We start from the raw sequence: 17114 nt of genomic DNA, 5'->3' as shown, positions 1-17114 counted from the left end.
AATTTTGACTTTTCTGGCTGGGCTTTGTAAAGAACTCTTGATTTGGTTTTTGGATGGGGAAACCTCTCGAATCATATTTAGGATGAGAATAGAGTATTTTATAACCCAAATATGAGTTTAGCCGATCTCATACGTAGTGGCAAACAGGTGTTTTTTGTTTTTTTTTTCCAAAAAACAAACAAACAAACTTGACTTAACTAAGAAATGCTCTCAGCCGTCATTCTGGATGTGTAAATTAGGTTCGATTTGAGATGAAGAAAATTTGTTATAGTTTGTTATATGGAAAAAAAATTCTTATAAAGCCTCCCATGAAGTATCGGTTGTAAACCGATTTACAAGTGCTTCCGATTTTTACAAATTTATTCATTTTTACAAATGCCTCCCATGAACTATCGGTTTGCAACCGATAGTTCATAGGAAGCATTCGCAAAAAACTTGCATAATTTAAAGCAAGGAAATTATAATAAAACTAGTTAAATAAATCATGTTGACATGGTTAAAAAATACTCGGAAGCTGCATTGGCACTTCATAGCGTCCTTGCATAAACGCTTCAGTTTGGCTTCCAAGATGTAAGGGAATTCAAAATGCTTCTTCCGGTTTGGAAACAGCTGGAAAGAATTAACTTGAGTTAGTAAAGATGAAGCATATTAAAGAGAGACTGGAGACAGCACCTTCGAATGAAGAAAGGAAATGCACTCGTATTCCATGGAAATATGACGAATGGTTTTAGCCTGGATGGTTTGCATTTGTAGGCTACGTTGAGGAGTACATTTTCAGATGTTGAAGAAACATGAAGAAAAACATGAAATAGTAGTAAAAAGGATAACAGAAAGATTAGAAGTGATAGAAATTATAAAATTACAATGAAAAAAAAAAAGATTAAACGTGATATGCTGTTCTGGAATGCAGACTCACCGTTATCCACAACCTGGAAATCCATTCTTAAGAGTGAATAATGGGAAAGAGACGCTACTGAAGAGTTACATATCTGAAAATACAGCATGGAATTCAGCCAACCACATTTTTGTACAGATGAATAATGAAGAACAGAAGCCATGAATCTAATTTGAATGATGTTTAGACCAAATACTCATGCCGAAAGCGAAATGTTCTGGAAAATACATTAGTACTATACGCTTTTGTTGATCGTGGTAAGCAAGGTAATGGTCAAGCGGATTTCAACATTTTATATGCATTAGATATCTAAATCAGTTATAACGAATTGGAACTGATATTTCACCAGAAGCGATCTGCCTTATAGATGTCTTTTTAAATGATTGTGAATTACCTGTTAGAAGCATTCATCTTGCAATTTGAGCTAGACAGAGGCGTTGTTGTTGTTGTTGTTGTTGTCGTCGTCGTATGAAGTTTTCTCCAATTTCCTCACTCGTCCCTTAGGACAGGTTGAGACCGCCAATGAGGGATTTTTAAGTATGTATTTTTGATGGTAGATCCGTGCGTCTACACAGGTTGGTTTGCCTGTTCTGAGGGACGAAAAACCCGGCTTTCCGGTGAAAAACCCTCTACCTCTACCTAAGCGTATAGTATGAGACCAGTTAACTCACCTTTAGTCGTCATGGACTGGAATTCAACCCAGGTCTTTTCGACCAAATGGCTTCGTCTATACCGGCTAAGCTACGGAGGTTCCGACAGAAGCAATGCAACACCATGATCAAAATAAATAACCATGATCAATAACCATGATCAAAATAAAGTGGAACGTCAAATATATTTTTGGATATGTATATACACACTTAATAAAATCAAATGTTTATATGCCTATTCAGATTTGTTATTAATAAATTTAATTAAAAATGCTATAAAATTTACAAATAAAGCTAAGTGAACTATGTGAATATAAATTTTGGGCACAAGCAGCCGCCCTGTATATTCTGCGTTCCTTTTATTTTTATTTATTTATTTATTTATTTTTTGTTAAAAAGCGAACTTATGAAAATAAAAAAAAAGCGGAAAGTATGAATGCACATTTACCTTTTATTCTTTGGAGAGTATGGAAAGATACGTAAACGATTCTTATTCTTACATACTTGGAAAAATTTCAGTGACTTTATGAGAGAAGGCTTAAAAATTGGGGAAAGAGTGAGCGATGAAATTTAAATCAAATGCATCTCCATGTTAGCAACAGATAAAATTAAGATGTATTAAATTTTTTCGAAGATGTGGTCTTGTTTTATCTGTTAAGGTTTGGTCTAGATTAAAATTTCAACAGAAGAATAATGTATAAAATTGGAACCAGAGTTTAATATAAAAGACTTGCCATGATTTTAGGAGGAGAGAAAAGCAGAGTCATCGTAGGCAAAACAAGAGAAGAGGGAGAAGATGACATCTAGAAGTTCCTATAGGATACAAAAATAAATTGAAATATAAAGACACACCCAACAAAGTGTTTTTATTTAGTGTTGGATTGACAACAGCAGATTGAGTTGAAAGCTCACATGTGGTTGATGAACAGCCGTATTTAGAGAGGATCTCGTTACTATCATCTTGTGCCTGCTTTTTTTTTTCTATTTTATTTTAAGCAGTCCAAAGAACAACAACAAAAAACTTTCTATTAGATATATCAGATATTCTATATTTAAGATCTAAGGACGAAACTTCTTAACCACAATTGAAGGGTAAGAACAATTGTTTCATCTAATTTACACTCCATTAATAACTCCTATAAGATAATTATAGAAAATCTATTCCAATTATAATCCCTATTGATCATTTTCATGTGGTGTATTTAAATCAAAAAATAATATATGATTTCTCGATTACAGCGGAGGTGATTAAAAATGTTCAAATCTGTCAAAGACCTCTTAGTTTTATGACAGTGTTTATTTCTTCGATGTTTTGCTTTTCTACGAATTAGTCAAAGTGCAGTCCGCAAACAACGTCAACTATTCCGTGCAGTGTGAAAAAATATTTCAGGGTAACAGATTGAATTACACTTTTTTTTTCACCTCTCTTTTTCTCTCTCTCTCTCTCTCTCTCTCTCTCTCTCTCTCTCTCTCTCTCTCTCTCTCTCTCTTAAGCCTGTACGTGCGTGAGAATTCTTTTTCTAGAGAATTAGGCTTAGCTACTAGGCATAGCACTTAAGCCTAACCTAACACCGTTTGTCTATCAGCATGACGGACACCTATCGCATTTCTTTCTGGCACGAGAGTTACGACCTGACGCGAGCTTACCAACAATGACTTTTAGTGAATCTCTTCTTGGAAGTGTATCGCTGTCCTCCTATGAAACCTTAGTAGCGTCTGCAGTCCCGCAGACCGCAGTCTAAAAACCCCAGGTCAAAGGACACACTCTTATCTCGGTAATCAAGATGTGATAGCTGAAAAGAAGGACTTTTGATGTTGGTTTTTTCTTCCACCCACATTACTGCCTTTCCCGAGGTTTGCTGTGTCTTTCGAACAGATCGGATTCGTGTGCTGACGGATTTTGATATTTCGCAGACTTCCCTCTTGTCTACAGGACGTACCCCAGTAGGCCAGGAAGTTGGGCGCATAATTCGTGCACGCGCCGCTCATGAGGTAATTATTCTGACGATAATATCGTCTCCGAATATAGAGCGTGGACATCTGGAAGAGTTCCTTTGGGTTTTTTTGTGCACTTTTTGAGCAACCGAAAACATATTAAAGATTTCACGATAAGTCGAACAAAAACAGAGATGTCCGAAAATCCTTTTACTCCATTGGATAAGAACAAGGGGATATATGCTTTGATCTTCATCATAATAGCAGGCAAAGTTTTCATGACAGTAACCATAATGAGATGAATACTGATATACAAATTTAAACAGATTGATTCTTTAACATTCCAGAATGTGAAATATAAAGAAATCCTGTTAATTAGCATATAATGTAACACTGAATTGAGCAACAGCATTTCTAATTTATCCTCTCATGTTTGTATTGAGCCTCCGCAGGTTAGTCGGTATAGATGAACCCCTTTGGTTGGAAAAAATTGGCTTAGAGGAGCGAATAGCTTTTATCAGGACTTTTCAATTGAAAGTGAGTTCGCCGGTCTCATGCAGAGGTGAAGAGTTTTTCGCCCAGCTCGGGTTTTTCATCCAACAAACAGGCAGACCTGCCCCGTGAACACACACACACACACACACACACACACACACACACACACACACACACACACACACACACACACACACACACACACACACACACACACACACACACACACACACACACACACACACACACACACACACACACACACACACACACAAAGGCATGAATGTTTACTGCTGGGTGGGAAAGGCAACAGGAAACCAACTTGTTCTTATTATTTCCTAGTAAAAGTAACATTGCTACCCACTAATCATTAGGTTGAGGAGAGAAGAAGAAGATATTCTACTCCTCTCCTATTGTAGTGGCCTGCTACAGGAATGAACGTTTTTATGCCTTTTCAGCAGATTCCAAGTTAGTCGATCTTTGACACAGCAAATAAGTTTTTTCTCAACAAACAAGTAGATATCTATAATTGAGGTTTTAACCTCACAACTCAGAAAATTAACCTTAGTATTTACACTATTTAAAATAATAATAATAGTTAGGGTTTAGGAACACAAGATGGCAGTTGTCTATAGTAGTCTCACTCCGAAGTATTCAAAAAGTATTCAAAAATAAAAAAAAATAAATGAGGTATTTTTCTGACGATAATATTCTCCGAATATAGAGGATCAATATCTGAAAGAGTTCCTTGGAGTATTTTTTTTTTTTTTGTGCACTTTCGGGTTTAAGAACCCGAGATGACTATCCTAGTTTCACTTTGAAGTATTTAAAAATCATCGGTGACCATGAACTGTGACTAAAGATGATATCAACCCCTTACAGGTTTCAAAAGATTAGTTAAGACTAAAGGAGCTCATGCTCTATTTGGGGGAAATGAAAACTGTGACAGAGGATTTATTTATTTATTTATTATTTATCCTTCCCTTCCATTCACAGATTCTGTTCGATGCAATGTCACAACCAAACTTGTTTTTACAACGTTTTCTTTTTATTTTCATAAAGCTTTACGATGTCACGTTGTATTCATAGCACCTCACGAAATCTATATCAATAATGAAAATAGATATTATCTGAAAATTGTATCATGGAGCTTGTAAATGTATTATTTTACATAAACTAAATTTATACAATTACATTTAATGCACTGAAGCCAGAAGTAAAACTGAAATTCAAGAATGCCATAGGAACAGAGCTTAGCTTTCAAAGCACAGATGTAGAATTCTGTTATTCCATCAATCGAACAAATGGATAAGATATACGAGACTCGTTCCTTCCGATAGAAAACAGCCTACCCTGGATTGGTCGACTGCAATGCAGCTAAAGAGACTAGCACTACCTAATTCTTCTTTTTGTTATTGTTTTGTTTTTGGATATGAAAATTAAGTTGAAAGAGCGCAGAAAGGAAGAAGTTCAACATGGAGTCGCTGGTAGCAGCAAATGTTATCTCTGAGATGGTGTTCAATGCTATTTTCGGAGGAACTGGAGAACTCACCACGTTATCAATTGCTTTGAAGAGCATTAGCATTGAAAGTTTGTTTCTGTTACACGAGTCAGGATGTTTGCGAATACATTCCCAAAACTTTTGGAATGAAATTCGTATGTTCTTTTGCATGTTTCTCAATAGATTTATTCGTCTATTGGGAACGTTGCTTTCACACTAAAGTTTGGGTATTTCAGGTACGCCACACAAGTTATTTTTTATTTATTTTTTCATAATGCCAACAGCGAGAAGATCCTAATGAATGTCGACCTTATTGTTTAATGTTGAATTCTAGTACGATTATCTTCAATACTTTGTCATACTTCAGGAGTGAAGCTCCGTACATCTAACTTTGCATTCACGAATTCTGCTTCAAAATAATCTCACTCAAGTACTTGTTTATGTCAGTTTTGTTATGGTCGTTGTTGCGAATGAAGATAAATGATTATCTGAAATCTATGCCTATTAACGAGACTTAATATGAGGGTTTGAAAGTCCACATATATTGTCTCTTTAATGTTTATTATACGGGCTGGATTAAGGATGTTTTTATATTTTTAATTAATTTTTATTTATTTTTACTTGTCCAGAAACCCCACTCTAGAGACCAAACATACTTTTCCAAACTACTTCAGATCTCCAATAATCGGGGCCGTAGTCTCAACACTTAAACAAACAGCCAGTTGGTTAGAGAGCGGATGCACTAACCACTCCAGGTCAGAAAAATATACTCTCCCATGTTAAATATTAAATACAAGGCCTAAGAGAAGTTAGGGGGAGACTCGCATAAAAATTGTGAGGTCCTGCAAAATGAAGTCAGTACAAACATATTATAAGCTACCTTCATAAATTTAGAAACTTGGGAATCAATGCCAAATAGGATAAATGCTATACATATTCAATCTTGTAAGTGAGGCTTAGTTTATATCTAATGTTATCTATTTATTTTTATTCTTTGTTTTCGTCAGAAATGCTTAGTGTAGTTTAGAGCGCTTTATTTATTCATCATTGAATTCTTATACTCTTTAGTATTATTCTATGGAACGCACAGAATTTCAACACTCTGTGAACTTATTTGAATGCGCTCTTGCATAAAATTGCTTTGAAAGTGGCACGCACTATATAAATGTCTCACACTTCATTTTTATAGCCGTTAAATTTACTTTCTTCATCTAACACAGCTGTCACTTTTTGCGTGCTAGTTCCTGCTTTAGTTTTACGGTACTAAGTCGTCCTTTCTGAAGAAAGCCATACGTTTCAAATTAATTAGTTCTTTGTGAATTTAGTGAGACTATTACATACGTTTTTCTCATTCTCTTTGCATATGCGTTGAAATTTGTTATTCGCCGTTTATATAACTTATTGGGACCATTTTCGGACCAACTTTAGTTGTATTTTACACACAGAATTTGGTGACTTCTAACCATATTGATTTTAAAGACTATTAGAAGAATTCAACAGCACTTTTTACCTGAGCATTTTATTTTAAATATAAAAGATTTTTAAAGTTGAAACTTGTAAAACACTGGATGCAATATCGCTATGTGATAATAATCTAGGAAAGCCTCATGCCGTACAAACAGGTCAATAATACAACAGTATAGTATAGTCTGTAAGCTGCCGTTGCCCACAAACAGTAAAGAAAATAATAATAAAAAAAGTAAAGGAAAAAAATATGTGTTGTAATAGAATATTATCAATTGTCGAAGCAAGTGAATGTAGAATTGCTTTTTTTTGGCATAAATAAAATCTTTTTATACTAAAAACTCCCAATCATAAAAAAATAAATAAATAAAATAAAAATAAAATAAAATAAGAACTCGACGATTCAACTTGAACCTGAAAAAAGAAAATCACTACACTGCAATGCGTGTTATCAATTTACAATACAGTTTATTGGTGTTATCCAGAATACTGACCTTTCAAAGTAGGTATTTCTCATGTTTTTGCGAGAAAGAAGCAGCATAATGTTTGTGACAGATTTATAATGTCTAAATAGGACTACTGAAAGTAGTACTGTAAAAACGAATGTTAAAACTTAACACTGCAGTATTTAATTTTGGCACATTTCGCCTCTTTACTACACTGCAGTTATCCGACTGAAATCAAAACTGAGATGGTTCTACAAAATTTGTGGAGTAATCTTTCGGATTATTTGAACCTCTACCTGAATACTCAGGTAGAGGTTCATAATAGTCAACCATTCTAGATAGAGATGACGCTTGATAGGACACAAAAAAAGAACTTTACTGGAATTTCTCTAGCATACGTTAATAAAGGAAATTTATTACAATACTGGATGATATTTATGTCAAAATATAGAGCGTTAAATAAAATATATTTCTTAATATTATAAGCTAATTATCTCAAAATTAACAATGACGGGATTAAAGTCTGATTTCTTTGGATTGCTTATTGCGTGTTCTAAATGGATTTTGGGATTTTGGAGATCTGAATGAAACATTTATTACACTGCTACTTACTTCGGTTTAATTTGTTCATGAATGTCATTAAGGATATGCCATACTAGATAAAGGCTCATGCTGGTCACACACACACACACACACACACACACACACACACACACACACACACACACACACACACACACACACACACACACACACACACACACACACACACACAAATCTAAAGATTTGTTCGTTTTCTTGATTTTTTGCACTCCTCTCTCGCCATTCAAGACCGTGCAGATGAAAATGGGAAATCTCTGTACCCTCCTCCCATCAAACTACAGTTCCCATTGACGTGCTGCAGCTATGGATTCACTTCTGAAAGCGAAAGCAAAAACACTACGCAGGGTTTAGAGCTGTGAGTATCTTCCTGACAGCCACTCACGAGTGAGTTGTTGTTACCGTGGAGAGACCGTGATGACAATGGGGTTTTTGTGCTGAGCCCTGACTGGAGGGCTCTTCACGAGTCATGCGGGCCACGTGCAGCGACACAAGGAGGCGTGACCGCTCACATGCGGCACACGAAACTTGTCCTCTTGAAAGAAACCCGATTTTTCGGGGAAAAAAAAAAAAAGGAAAAAAGGCACGAGAGACTGTTAGAGATGTTACCGAGATACTGCCTTGAAACTATCGTTCGACATGTGACTTACGAATGTCGCCATCAGAGAACAAGCCGGATATACTCAAGATCGACAGGAAGGGGGGGAATAACAGGGATAAAACGTATGGCGCAAACCAGAGGAAAAAAACGCACATTGTCTACTCGTTAAGATTTTCTACGGAAACAGCTCTTGGAAGAGAATGTCAGGAAACAAATTGCAAAGCACGTAATGATGGCAATATTTAACTCTCGTAATGCACCACTTGAGATCTGTGATTTGTTTTTCTCATGCATGATACTCGAAAGAATATGTCGGATTTCTAAGGTATCTTTTTCTAAGAAGCAGCTTTTATTATTATTTCTTTCTTTTATTTCTTTTTAAGAAGAGAAATAAAAGAAACTCTATGCAGGAGTTCTATCGTAGGGGCATGTTAGCGTACACATAATGCGATTCAGATCTGTGAGTAGAGTAGGTAAACATCATATCGTCTCTCTCTCTCTCTCTCTCTCTCTGTGTGTGTGTGTGTGTGTGTGTGTGTGTGTGTGTGTGTGTGTGTGTGTGTGTGTGTGTGTGTGTGTGTGTGTGTGTGTGTGTGTGTGTGTGTGTGTGTGTGTGTGTTGTTTAATAGTGGAGACAAATTTGACAAATATGCAACAGGCTTGTTACACTGCTTATTTTCTTTCTCTCAGAAATAATAACGTAATTATATTTTACTTATAATCTGCAATTTAATATTTTCTGAAACTTTAAAAACATAACCTAAATGTTTCGTATCATAATATGACAATTATAATTGTCACAATTGTCACTCTCACAATTGCTGTACCCATTAATTGCTGTACCCATTAATTGCTGTAACATAGCATAGTCTGCAACGTTATATACAACTACTATGTTGAAGTAAGTATTGGAGCAACGCTATATCATAGCAGAGAAATTTAAATTGCACACATCTCGACATTTAGCTTACTTTGGAGCTAATTACTTCGTGCTCATCTAAGCACGATTTCACCAGTTTGTTATAATATCACTCAGATATTTTGATCACTCTTCTAGCAACATTATCACCAGTCTACTTATTGCTGGTGAATCCGGAGATCTGGACAATATTCCGAATGCTCCAAAGGTATTTAATTAGGTTAGAAAAGACCCACAAGTATTGCATTTCCATCGATGTTTATACTTCCGGACAAACACTCTGACCAAGGATCCGAGGTGATACCAGAAAAAATAGCTCCACACTATACTGTCTCTACATCACACTAGTTGAAATGAAGATATGACGTTTACTAGACATGTACCAGAACGATACTCGTCCATTCAATCTGGTATAAGGTACAGTATGACTTATCGTGCAATTTTACAGATTTCCAGCGGCCTGCTGACCACTGTTTTTTTTTTTTTTAATCGATGCGATAGTCGATTTGCGGATTGATACTTAACTAATGTGCAACTTCTCTTCTGTAGAAGCGGAAACTTTGCAACTCTTTGTTTAGTATCCTGTCCTAACACTTAAATTCTGATTGATCGTTTCAGAATTTATCTTAAGGTTTCTCTACTACCACTCTTCTGAGTACTCGTTGGCTTCTTTATGTTGTCTTTCTTGGTTTTCATGTGAATTTCTTGGCTGAGGTTTCGCTCTTGTATTTTCATCTGTTGAAAATGTTACTTACAGTTGATTTTGGATGATGCAGTCTTTTTACCAATATTGCGGACAGATAGCTTACCGATATATCATTCTATGATATTACCTCTCTCTCAATGTTCGTTTTTCCCGTGTCATCGACAGCATACAGATGTTCAGTCGATTCTAAGGGGTTATCTGTTTGTCCTATAATGTATGATTTATTCTAAAAATGAAGTAAACCAATAATTATTTCAGTATAGTAGTATATGAACGTCTTTTCAAATTATCTTGTGAGGCACTTCCATATCACCTTAATCTTAACAAAAATATAATGACCCCACACTCTCGTGGAGTAGTTGAATATAGAACTAAACATATAAAAAAAACTTGTTTTTGAACTGCCTGCTGCATCGTGGTGGTTTTGCGATGCTTATTGAGACAATGAACGAAATATGACCTCTTTAAAGTAATACTAGTTCATATTAATTATTCGTGTCTTCTCTCCAGTTTAATAAGTTTCATTGATTCCGTATGTTTTAACATCAGAAATCTTTTAATGGGTGTGATGAAGTCGGTAATATCAACGTATGGTATCGCATAGCGTTCTGTTGAAATAAATTATTTCTAATGAGGGGGCACTTCTTGGATGCGAAAGATACTATGTCTCAGACGATTTCCTTTACTAAGTAATTACGCTGATGTTTTGATTATCAAAATATCGTGTTACTTTGCGATACATTTCCAACATGTGTTGCCGTTGTTGTGGTTGTTATTATTTATTATGGCCTAAGTAACAAAGGCTACAGCCAGTATATTGTGTCTACTAATCGCATGTGTTCTTTGGCCTTTTTTCCTTTATTTTCGGGATGACAAACCTGAGTTTTCGGGAGGTAAAAAGTCCTTTCGGCTCCGTATGAAATTGGCTAACTCATCCTCAAAAGAAAAAAAAATCGTTATAAAGGTTCTTTACATCTTAAACAGAATTTGAATCCAGGTTCATTCCAACCAAAGGGCATCGTCAATACCTATTGAGCTTAGAAAGCTCATATGCAGAAGAAGATACAAAGTTTGTCTTCGGCGTAATTTTATTCTGAAAATGAATGAGAAAGTTTCAGTCCTGATAATGTGGCATTCGTTTTGAAGAATACTGTGATTCCAAATTAATCAGAAACACTTTGATGCTAATCCTATTTGCCAATTAAAATGAGTTCCGGACTACAAATACGATTTCTTTAATGCTAACCTTCATTAATGTCTTGCTTCGGGATGATAAAGGAAAATAAATAAAGAAAGAATAAAATAAACATAAACAATATCAAGAGTGTCTTGGATATTTCCTTTGACTACGTTTTTTATATCCTTTTCATATTCCAATGATGTGATGTGCTGTTGCAAAATTCAACCTTTTTTTTATTTAATCTCTGCTTCGAGTTATTTTATGAATACATGTTATACACATAACACAGATTAAGAAAAAACCGTATGACTTGTTGCATTTATTTCTTGAATGTACGTGATTTCATGCTATTCACTCCTAATATCATTATAATGAGATATTGAATGGTGTTATAATTCTCTGGAAGGGCAGGCAATGAAAATAGAAATAACATCTGATTAATGTTAATCTGATGTGTAACAGTTGCGAGGACTTTTGTATTGATAATTTCGATTCAGGAGTTCTAAGATAAAATAGCGTTGTTTTAAAACTGAAAATGATCTCCAATTAATGAATTAACACCTTCTATAATTCCTTCCTGTGGTTACACCTAGTTGTTTTGCTATAAAAAGGAGAGTGCATTTTCGATATTCACTATTCTTAATTCTCCTTTACTCTACAAGGAGTTGAAATTTTACATTTTGGGATGTTTAATCCCTTTATCAGAATATCCATCCACCTAAAGTATATACATAGTTGTTATTCCTAGGATTATAATGTAATGTATTGCTAGTGTGATGTATTTCTTTTTCAATTTCCAATTTCTAACATGATAGTCTCCGTCGCCATTTTCTAGAGCTCTTGCATTGCACAGTGGGCTCACTTTTCAATTAAATTTAATTAATTAAATTTAATTGAAATTAAGAGTTTTTCATCCTACATAGACATGCAAACCGGCCTGAGGATACACCCAATTTATAGACATTATATACTCCCTTCAGGATCTTAATTACTTTGGCAAATAACTTTAGGCATCCAACTTAGGCAACTGTTTTTTTCTTTATCTAAATAGCAAAACTATTTTCCACTTGGATCCACAAAATTCTATAGGGTCGTATAAACGCTTTCACAGACAGTTTTCATGTGTTGTTGTTGTTGCTTTGTTTTATGAGCAATTTTCCCTCGCATTGAGTAGAATTAGTTTTATTTCAAACACTTCTTCCTAGTTTGTTCAGAAGTAATACGAATATGTACTGATCTGTCTGTAAAAAGAGATAAGATGCAGAAAATTTTAAAGTATATTTAAATCGTATCTATTTCCAAATGGTGAAAACTAAACGTGATTGGTTATTGTTTATGAAATACGAAATCAAGAAATAAGAAACGAACTGAATAAACCTAATAAATAATAAAATAACATTGAAAGAAAAACAGGAAAGACATACTAGGAATGAAAGATAAAAGACTATCAAAAGAAATAATTAAAAATAAACCTAACAAAAAAATAGATACAGAAAAGCTTTGGAAAAGCTTTTCTATATTTATTTATTCGTTAGGTTTAGGCAGTAGATTATTTTTATTAGCAGGTATAAGATTACTCATACCTGGTAATAAATCCCACCTTGCTTGTTGTAGGACTAAAGTGATTTGAAGTGGAAAAAATCAGGATTGTTCTTAGAGTTTCCTAATTATGTAACGTTAGTGATATTGTCATGAACACATCCTATTATAAGATAAATTGGTTCATTATTGCTCAGATTTCGGATTAATATTACTGGAAATCAGTGCACCACCAATCTTATTCTACCTTTGTTTATTTATTTTATTGATTCCTTCTTATTCTTTTTTTTTTATGTATCGTTATCTTCATAATCCTCCTCTTCATAGTAGTTTTTGCTGCCCATCCAAACTAGACAATTACTGTGTTTCCCTCACCATATGGGAAATATAGGGGAAACGTTAAGACTGTATAAAGAAATGAAACTTCTCTCTGAAGGAAACTACTTTTTTTGATCTGGTTCATTTTCAGTTATTTTTAGATGCAAATGCGGTAGTGAAGTGTTAATTAAAAGAGCTTTTCAAAGGCTTGCATTGGAATTCAATTTGTTTTCCCTCTCACATATCGTTTTCGGTGTTCAGGAAATAAGCTTTATTTCTTATGATTAGTGCAGAAAAGTAAAACAACCTTGGCCTAGTAATGAGCGCGATACATAATGCAGTCTACTTTTAAATATTCTTCAAAACTGTTCTCAGACGTCTTTGAACTATGCAGCAGAAATTTATGATGTTGTTTTTAATCGTGTTAGGAAATCTTAAAATGTCCAAAAGGTCCAGTGCTTAGACTTATATATCAAAACGGTTTGAACATTTTTTTATCTCTCTGAAGTATACTCCCAAAATGAACTACATTTTTGGAGATTATTTTTATAAGGAAAGTTATTTACCCTTTTTTAAAAAAAAATTCGTTCAAAAAATTAATCGATGTCGCACACAATAGTAAGGGTGATATTATTGATTAAAGATGAAAAACTTTCGAATAAATAGTGTTGCTAATGGCAGTAAACTTACAACGCTTGCCGTCAGCAAACAATGCATTGTATCTGGATTTTAAGTAGGACAACACGAATTATTGCAATCCTGTTTAACTCATTTACACTAAGTAAATCATCTGAATTTAACTGAATTTGATTTAACCGATATACAACTTTTTAAAATCATCAATAATTTGGCTTAACCTGTTATTTTTATATAAATAACTGATGAAACCGAAAGGACATAACTTGGTTCGATTTAGATGAATTTTTTAAGACTATGAATCAGTGCCTTTTGTTTGTTTATTGCATGTTCTCTGGTTAGTTTGATAGTTTTGCGGGAATAAAAAAACGATGCTGTGGGGCAAAAAAAAAAAAAAAAACATTCTACTACCTCCTCACCAGAGGAACCAAAACCTTATAAACATTTTGCAGCACTTCAATGGGATGCGAACTCATGTCTTAAAATCGACAAGTAAATGTTACGGTCCGTGGGACTGCGCTATGAAGACACTGATTTTTCATTCCTAAGATTTAGTTGCAATTAAGAACATTTATAATAGAAGTAATTAGCATCTACCAATAACTTTCTTTTCAAATATTGTGTCATTTGAGTTTGTTAATTGATTTTTTTAATGAATACCGCTCACGAAATGTAAAGTTCTTTAAGTACTGGAAAGAGGTTGAGGGATAAATAATCCATGTACTTTACGCAAAAATAACAAGCAGGCATGGATCTTTTTCAAGTCACTCCGTAGCTAGGTGGTCGACGATAAACTTTTGGTTGAAGAAAACCTGGATTTAAATCTCGTCCAGGACACACGAAGAACCTTTATAAGGATTTACAATAAGGATTTACATCTGAAGATTAATTAGCCGGTCTCATATTAGCGGCAAGCCTCCCCCCCCCCCCTTTCTGGAAACTCGGTTTTTCAAACGTGTACTTCCAAAGCATGTGTTTTATGCCAGGATGATTCCAATCTGCTTAAGTGAACTTACCATCTTAGATGTGACTTTTTCGTTCTGGATAAAATCCATTTCCTTGTGTTAAACTTAAGTAATCAAGACAATAATATGATGTGACTGTTCGTTTGTTTAAAAAAAAGTCATTAAGTCATTTGTGGCGATCCTTGTATCGAAACTTCGCTTTCGAGAAAAATAAAATAAACAACGCAATCGTTTAGTTGTTGCAACCCGGCATAAAAAAAGGATTCTTATTTGAGTATTAAAACAAATTTAATGACATCAGGAAGATGTCATTAGCTCAAAGTATTATTTTCGATTTTTGCATTCTGCTGATTGCAATTTTTGTTTTCAACATCTGTCTATCTGGATTGGTTGCACTTATTCTTCTAAGTAGCGATCTATTCAAATAGACAAGCGTTGATAACCAAACTGCAATATAGATTAAGCAATGTGACACTGTGAAAGGGGAGATGGGATGGAAGTAGTTCGGGAAAATATGATACTCCATGATAAGGTGAAAAAGGAGGGAGGTAACAGTTACTAAGAAAATGTTTCGTCTACACAAAATAACCTAAAATACCATTTTGGTTTACATTCGAAGCACAAACCTGCAACATACGCGTATTTTAAAACTCATGGAAATTAAAAGGGTCCAACAAAAAACCAGTCCAGTTATTGCCTTTTCTTATGAGTTCATTATATGGTATTGTATTCTTGGCGTAGTAGTAATCAAACAAGTTACAAATGTAAACACATTTATCAGAAATTTTAATGTTTTTTTTTTTTTTAATTGGACAAGCAATACGGTGGAGGGATAAGAGAGCGTTGCGACAGTTCAGCAGATGGACATGGGTCTAAAAGGTCCAGAGGAAATTGAAAAATCATTAAAGAATGACGTCGGAATCGTTGTCTGTACAACATCTTAATGCTTATCAATACAAACTGACTCGTTAGACAGCCATTCGTTTTCTCTTGCTAATATCTGGTTTATTCAAGAAAAGCGAAACCATGAGATCGATATATTAAAAAACGGTGATCCTAAATAATATTGCAACAGCAATATTATTTTGTTCTGAAATGTGTAGGTTAATATTTAGTAATTTTTTATTTCTTAAATTACTCAGCTCATAAAATAATATTATGCTAATGTTGAACTAGAAATTCTTCTTTGTTTATCCATATAATCATCGCTAAGGCTTTCTTAAGCATGCTATTGTTCGAATCGTGTTTGTGGTTTGCAGCTGCAATAAAAAGACAGCCAACAGAATTACTTTTATTTGAATTTATTGATTTAAATTACTGATTTGGCATCATGTCACAATACATGTAGATGAATCTAGTTAAGCTACATTGCTTAACCGAACGTCAACACTGTTACTGATTGCTGTTTCACTGAGCGTTGAATTTCGAATCCGACCCAGAGATATTAACTGAAGGACGACAAAGTGACTGGTGCTCACGAGGGCGCGCGTGAGTCGTGGCAATGTTTCTTACCCTCTCATAAGGATGTGGGAACCGTGCAAGAAGACTGTGTTTAAATTATTGGAATCACTAAAGTTACAACGTTTATGGCAGTCGACAGTAATTTAGTCAATCAGTCAGTCAGCATGCATGAGCAGACGGTAACACTGTCTCGCGGCTAAAAAAGTTCTTGGAATGAAGTCAACGGAAGGGGCTCACTGCTTCCCGGGCCCGAACCAGTAACGTGGTGAGACACTAACGAAGTTATGGTGGCACCGGTATCGTATTCTAATGGCGTCATGGACACAGCAGGATGAGGCGCGACAGAACCCACTGTCGATTCAGGTCCAATTCCACAGGTTGCGACGGGACTGGGCTCGGAGAAGGAACTTGTGGCTCCAGGACTTCCTACATTCAGGCTGTGCTGTTGTTGTTGTTGCTGCTGTTGCTGCGTTGGTTGGGGATGTTGTTCCTGTTGTTTAAGATTGTTGCGGCGCCACTTGGCTCGTGCATTCTGAAACCACACCTACATAAGTACGAATTGCAAATCTTTGATTATAATAATTTTACATATTTTCACAATATATATATATATATATAAAATATAATATATTATGAATTTGATTTTAGAGATTATAGAATTGGTGTCTAAAATGTCAATTCTCTTTATTTAATTATATTTCGATAAGCATTACAGTTAACACAGTTAATTTAAAGGTTACTTTAATGATAACTCATATTGCTTTCGCTAAGTAACATTTGTACGGTTTGTAATCTAATAGTAG

The 17114-nt window shown here is 34.7% G+C and overlaps 1 protein-coding gene across 1 annotated transcript in view; it reads right to left on the bottom strand.

Moving 5' to 3' along the window:
- Nucleotides 1–16135: 16135 nt before the first annotated feature.
- The window catches only part of LOC150098086 (LIM/homeobox protein Lhx9-like), a 100480-nt gene continuing 99501 nt past the window's right edge, over nt 16136–17114 (bottom strand). Inside the window, exon 4 of the mRNA XM_090406244.1 lies at nt 16136–16855. Coding sequence (XP_090262370.1) covers nt 16508–16855 — 348 coding nt within the window. The 3' untranslated portion in view covers nt 16136–16507. The remainder of the gene's footprint in view (nt 16856–17114) is intronic.

The sequence above is a fragment of the Typopeltis vanoorti genome, chromosome 16 (genome assembly GCF_054136105.1).
Source record: "Typopeltis vanoorti isolate ZY-2024b chromosome 16, IOZ_Tvanoo_1.0, whole genome shotgun sequence".
NCBI classification, from domain to species: domain Eukaryota; kingdom Metazoa; phylum Arthropoda; class Arachnida; order Uropygi; family Thelyphonidae; genus Typopeltis; species Typopeltis vanoorti.
This window is presented reverse-complemented; position numbering and strand designations above follow the sequence as displayed.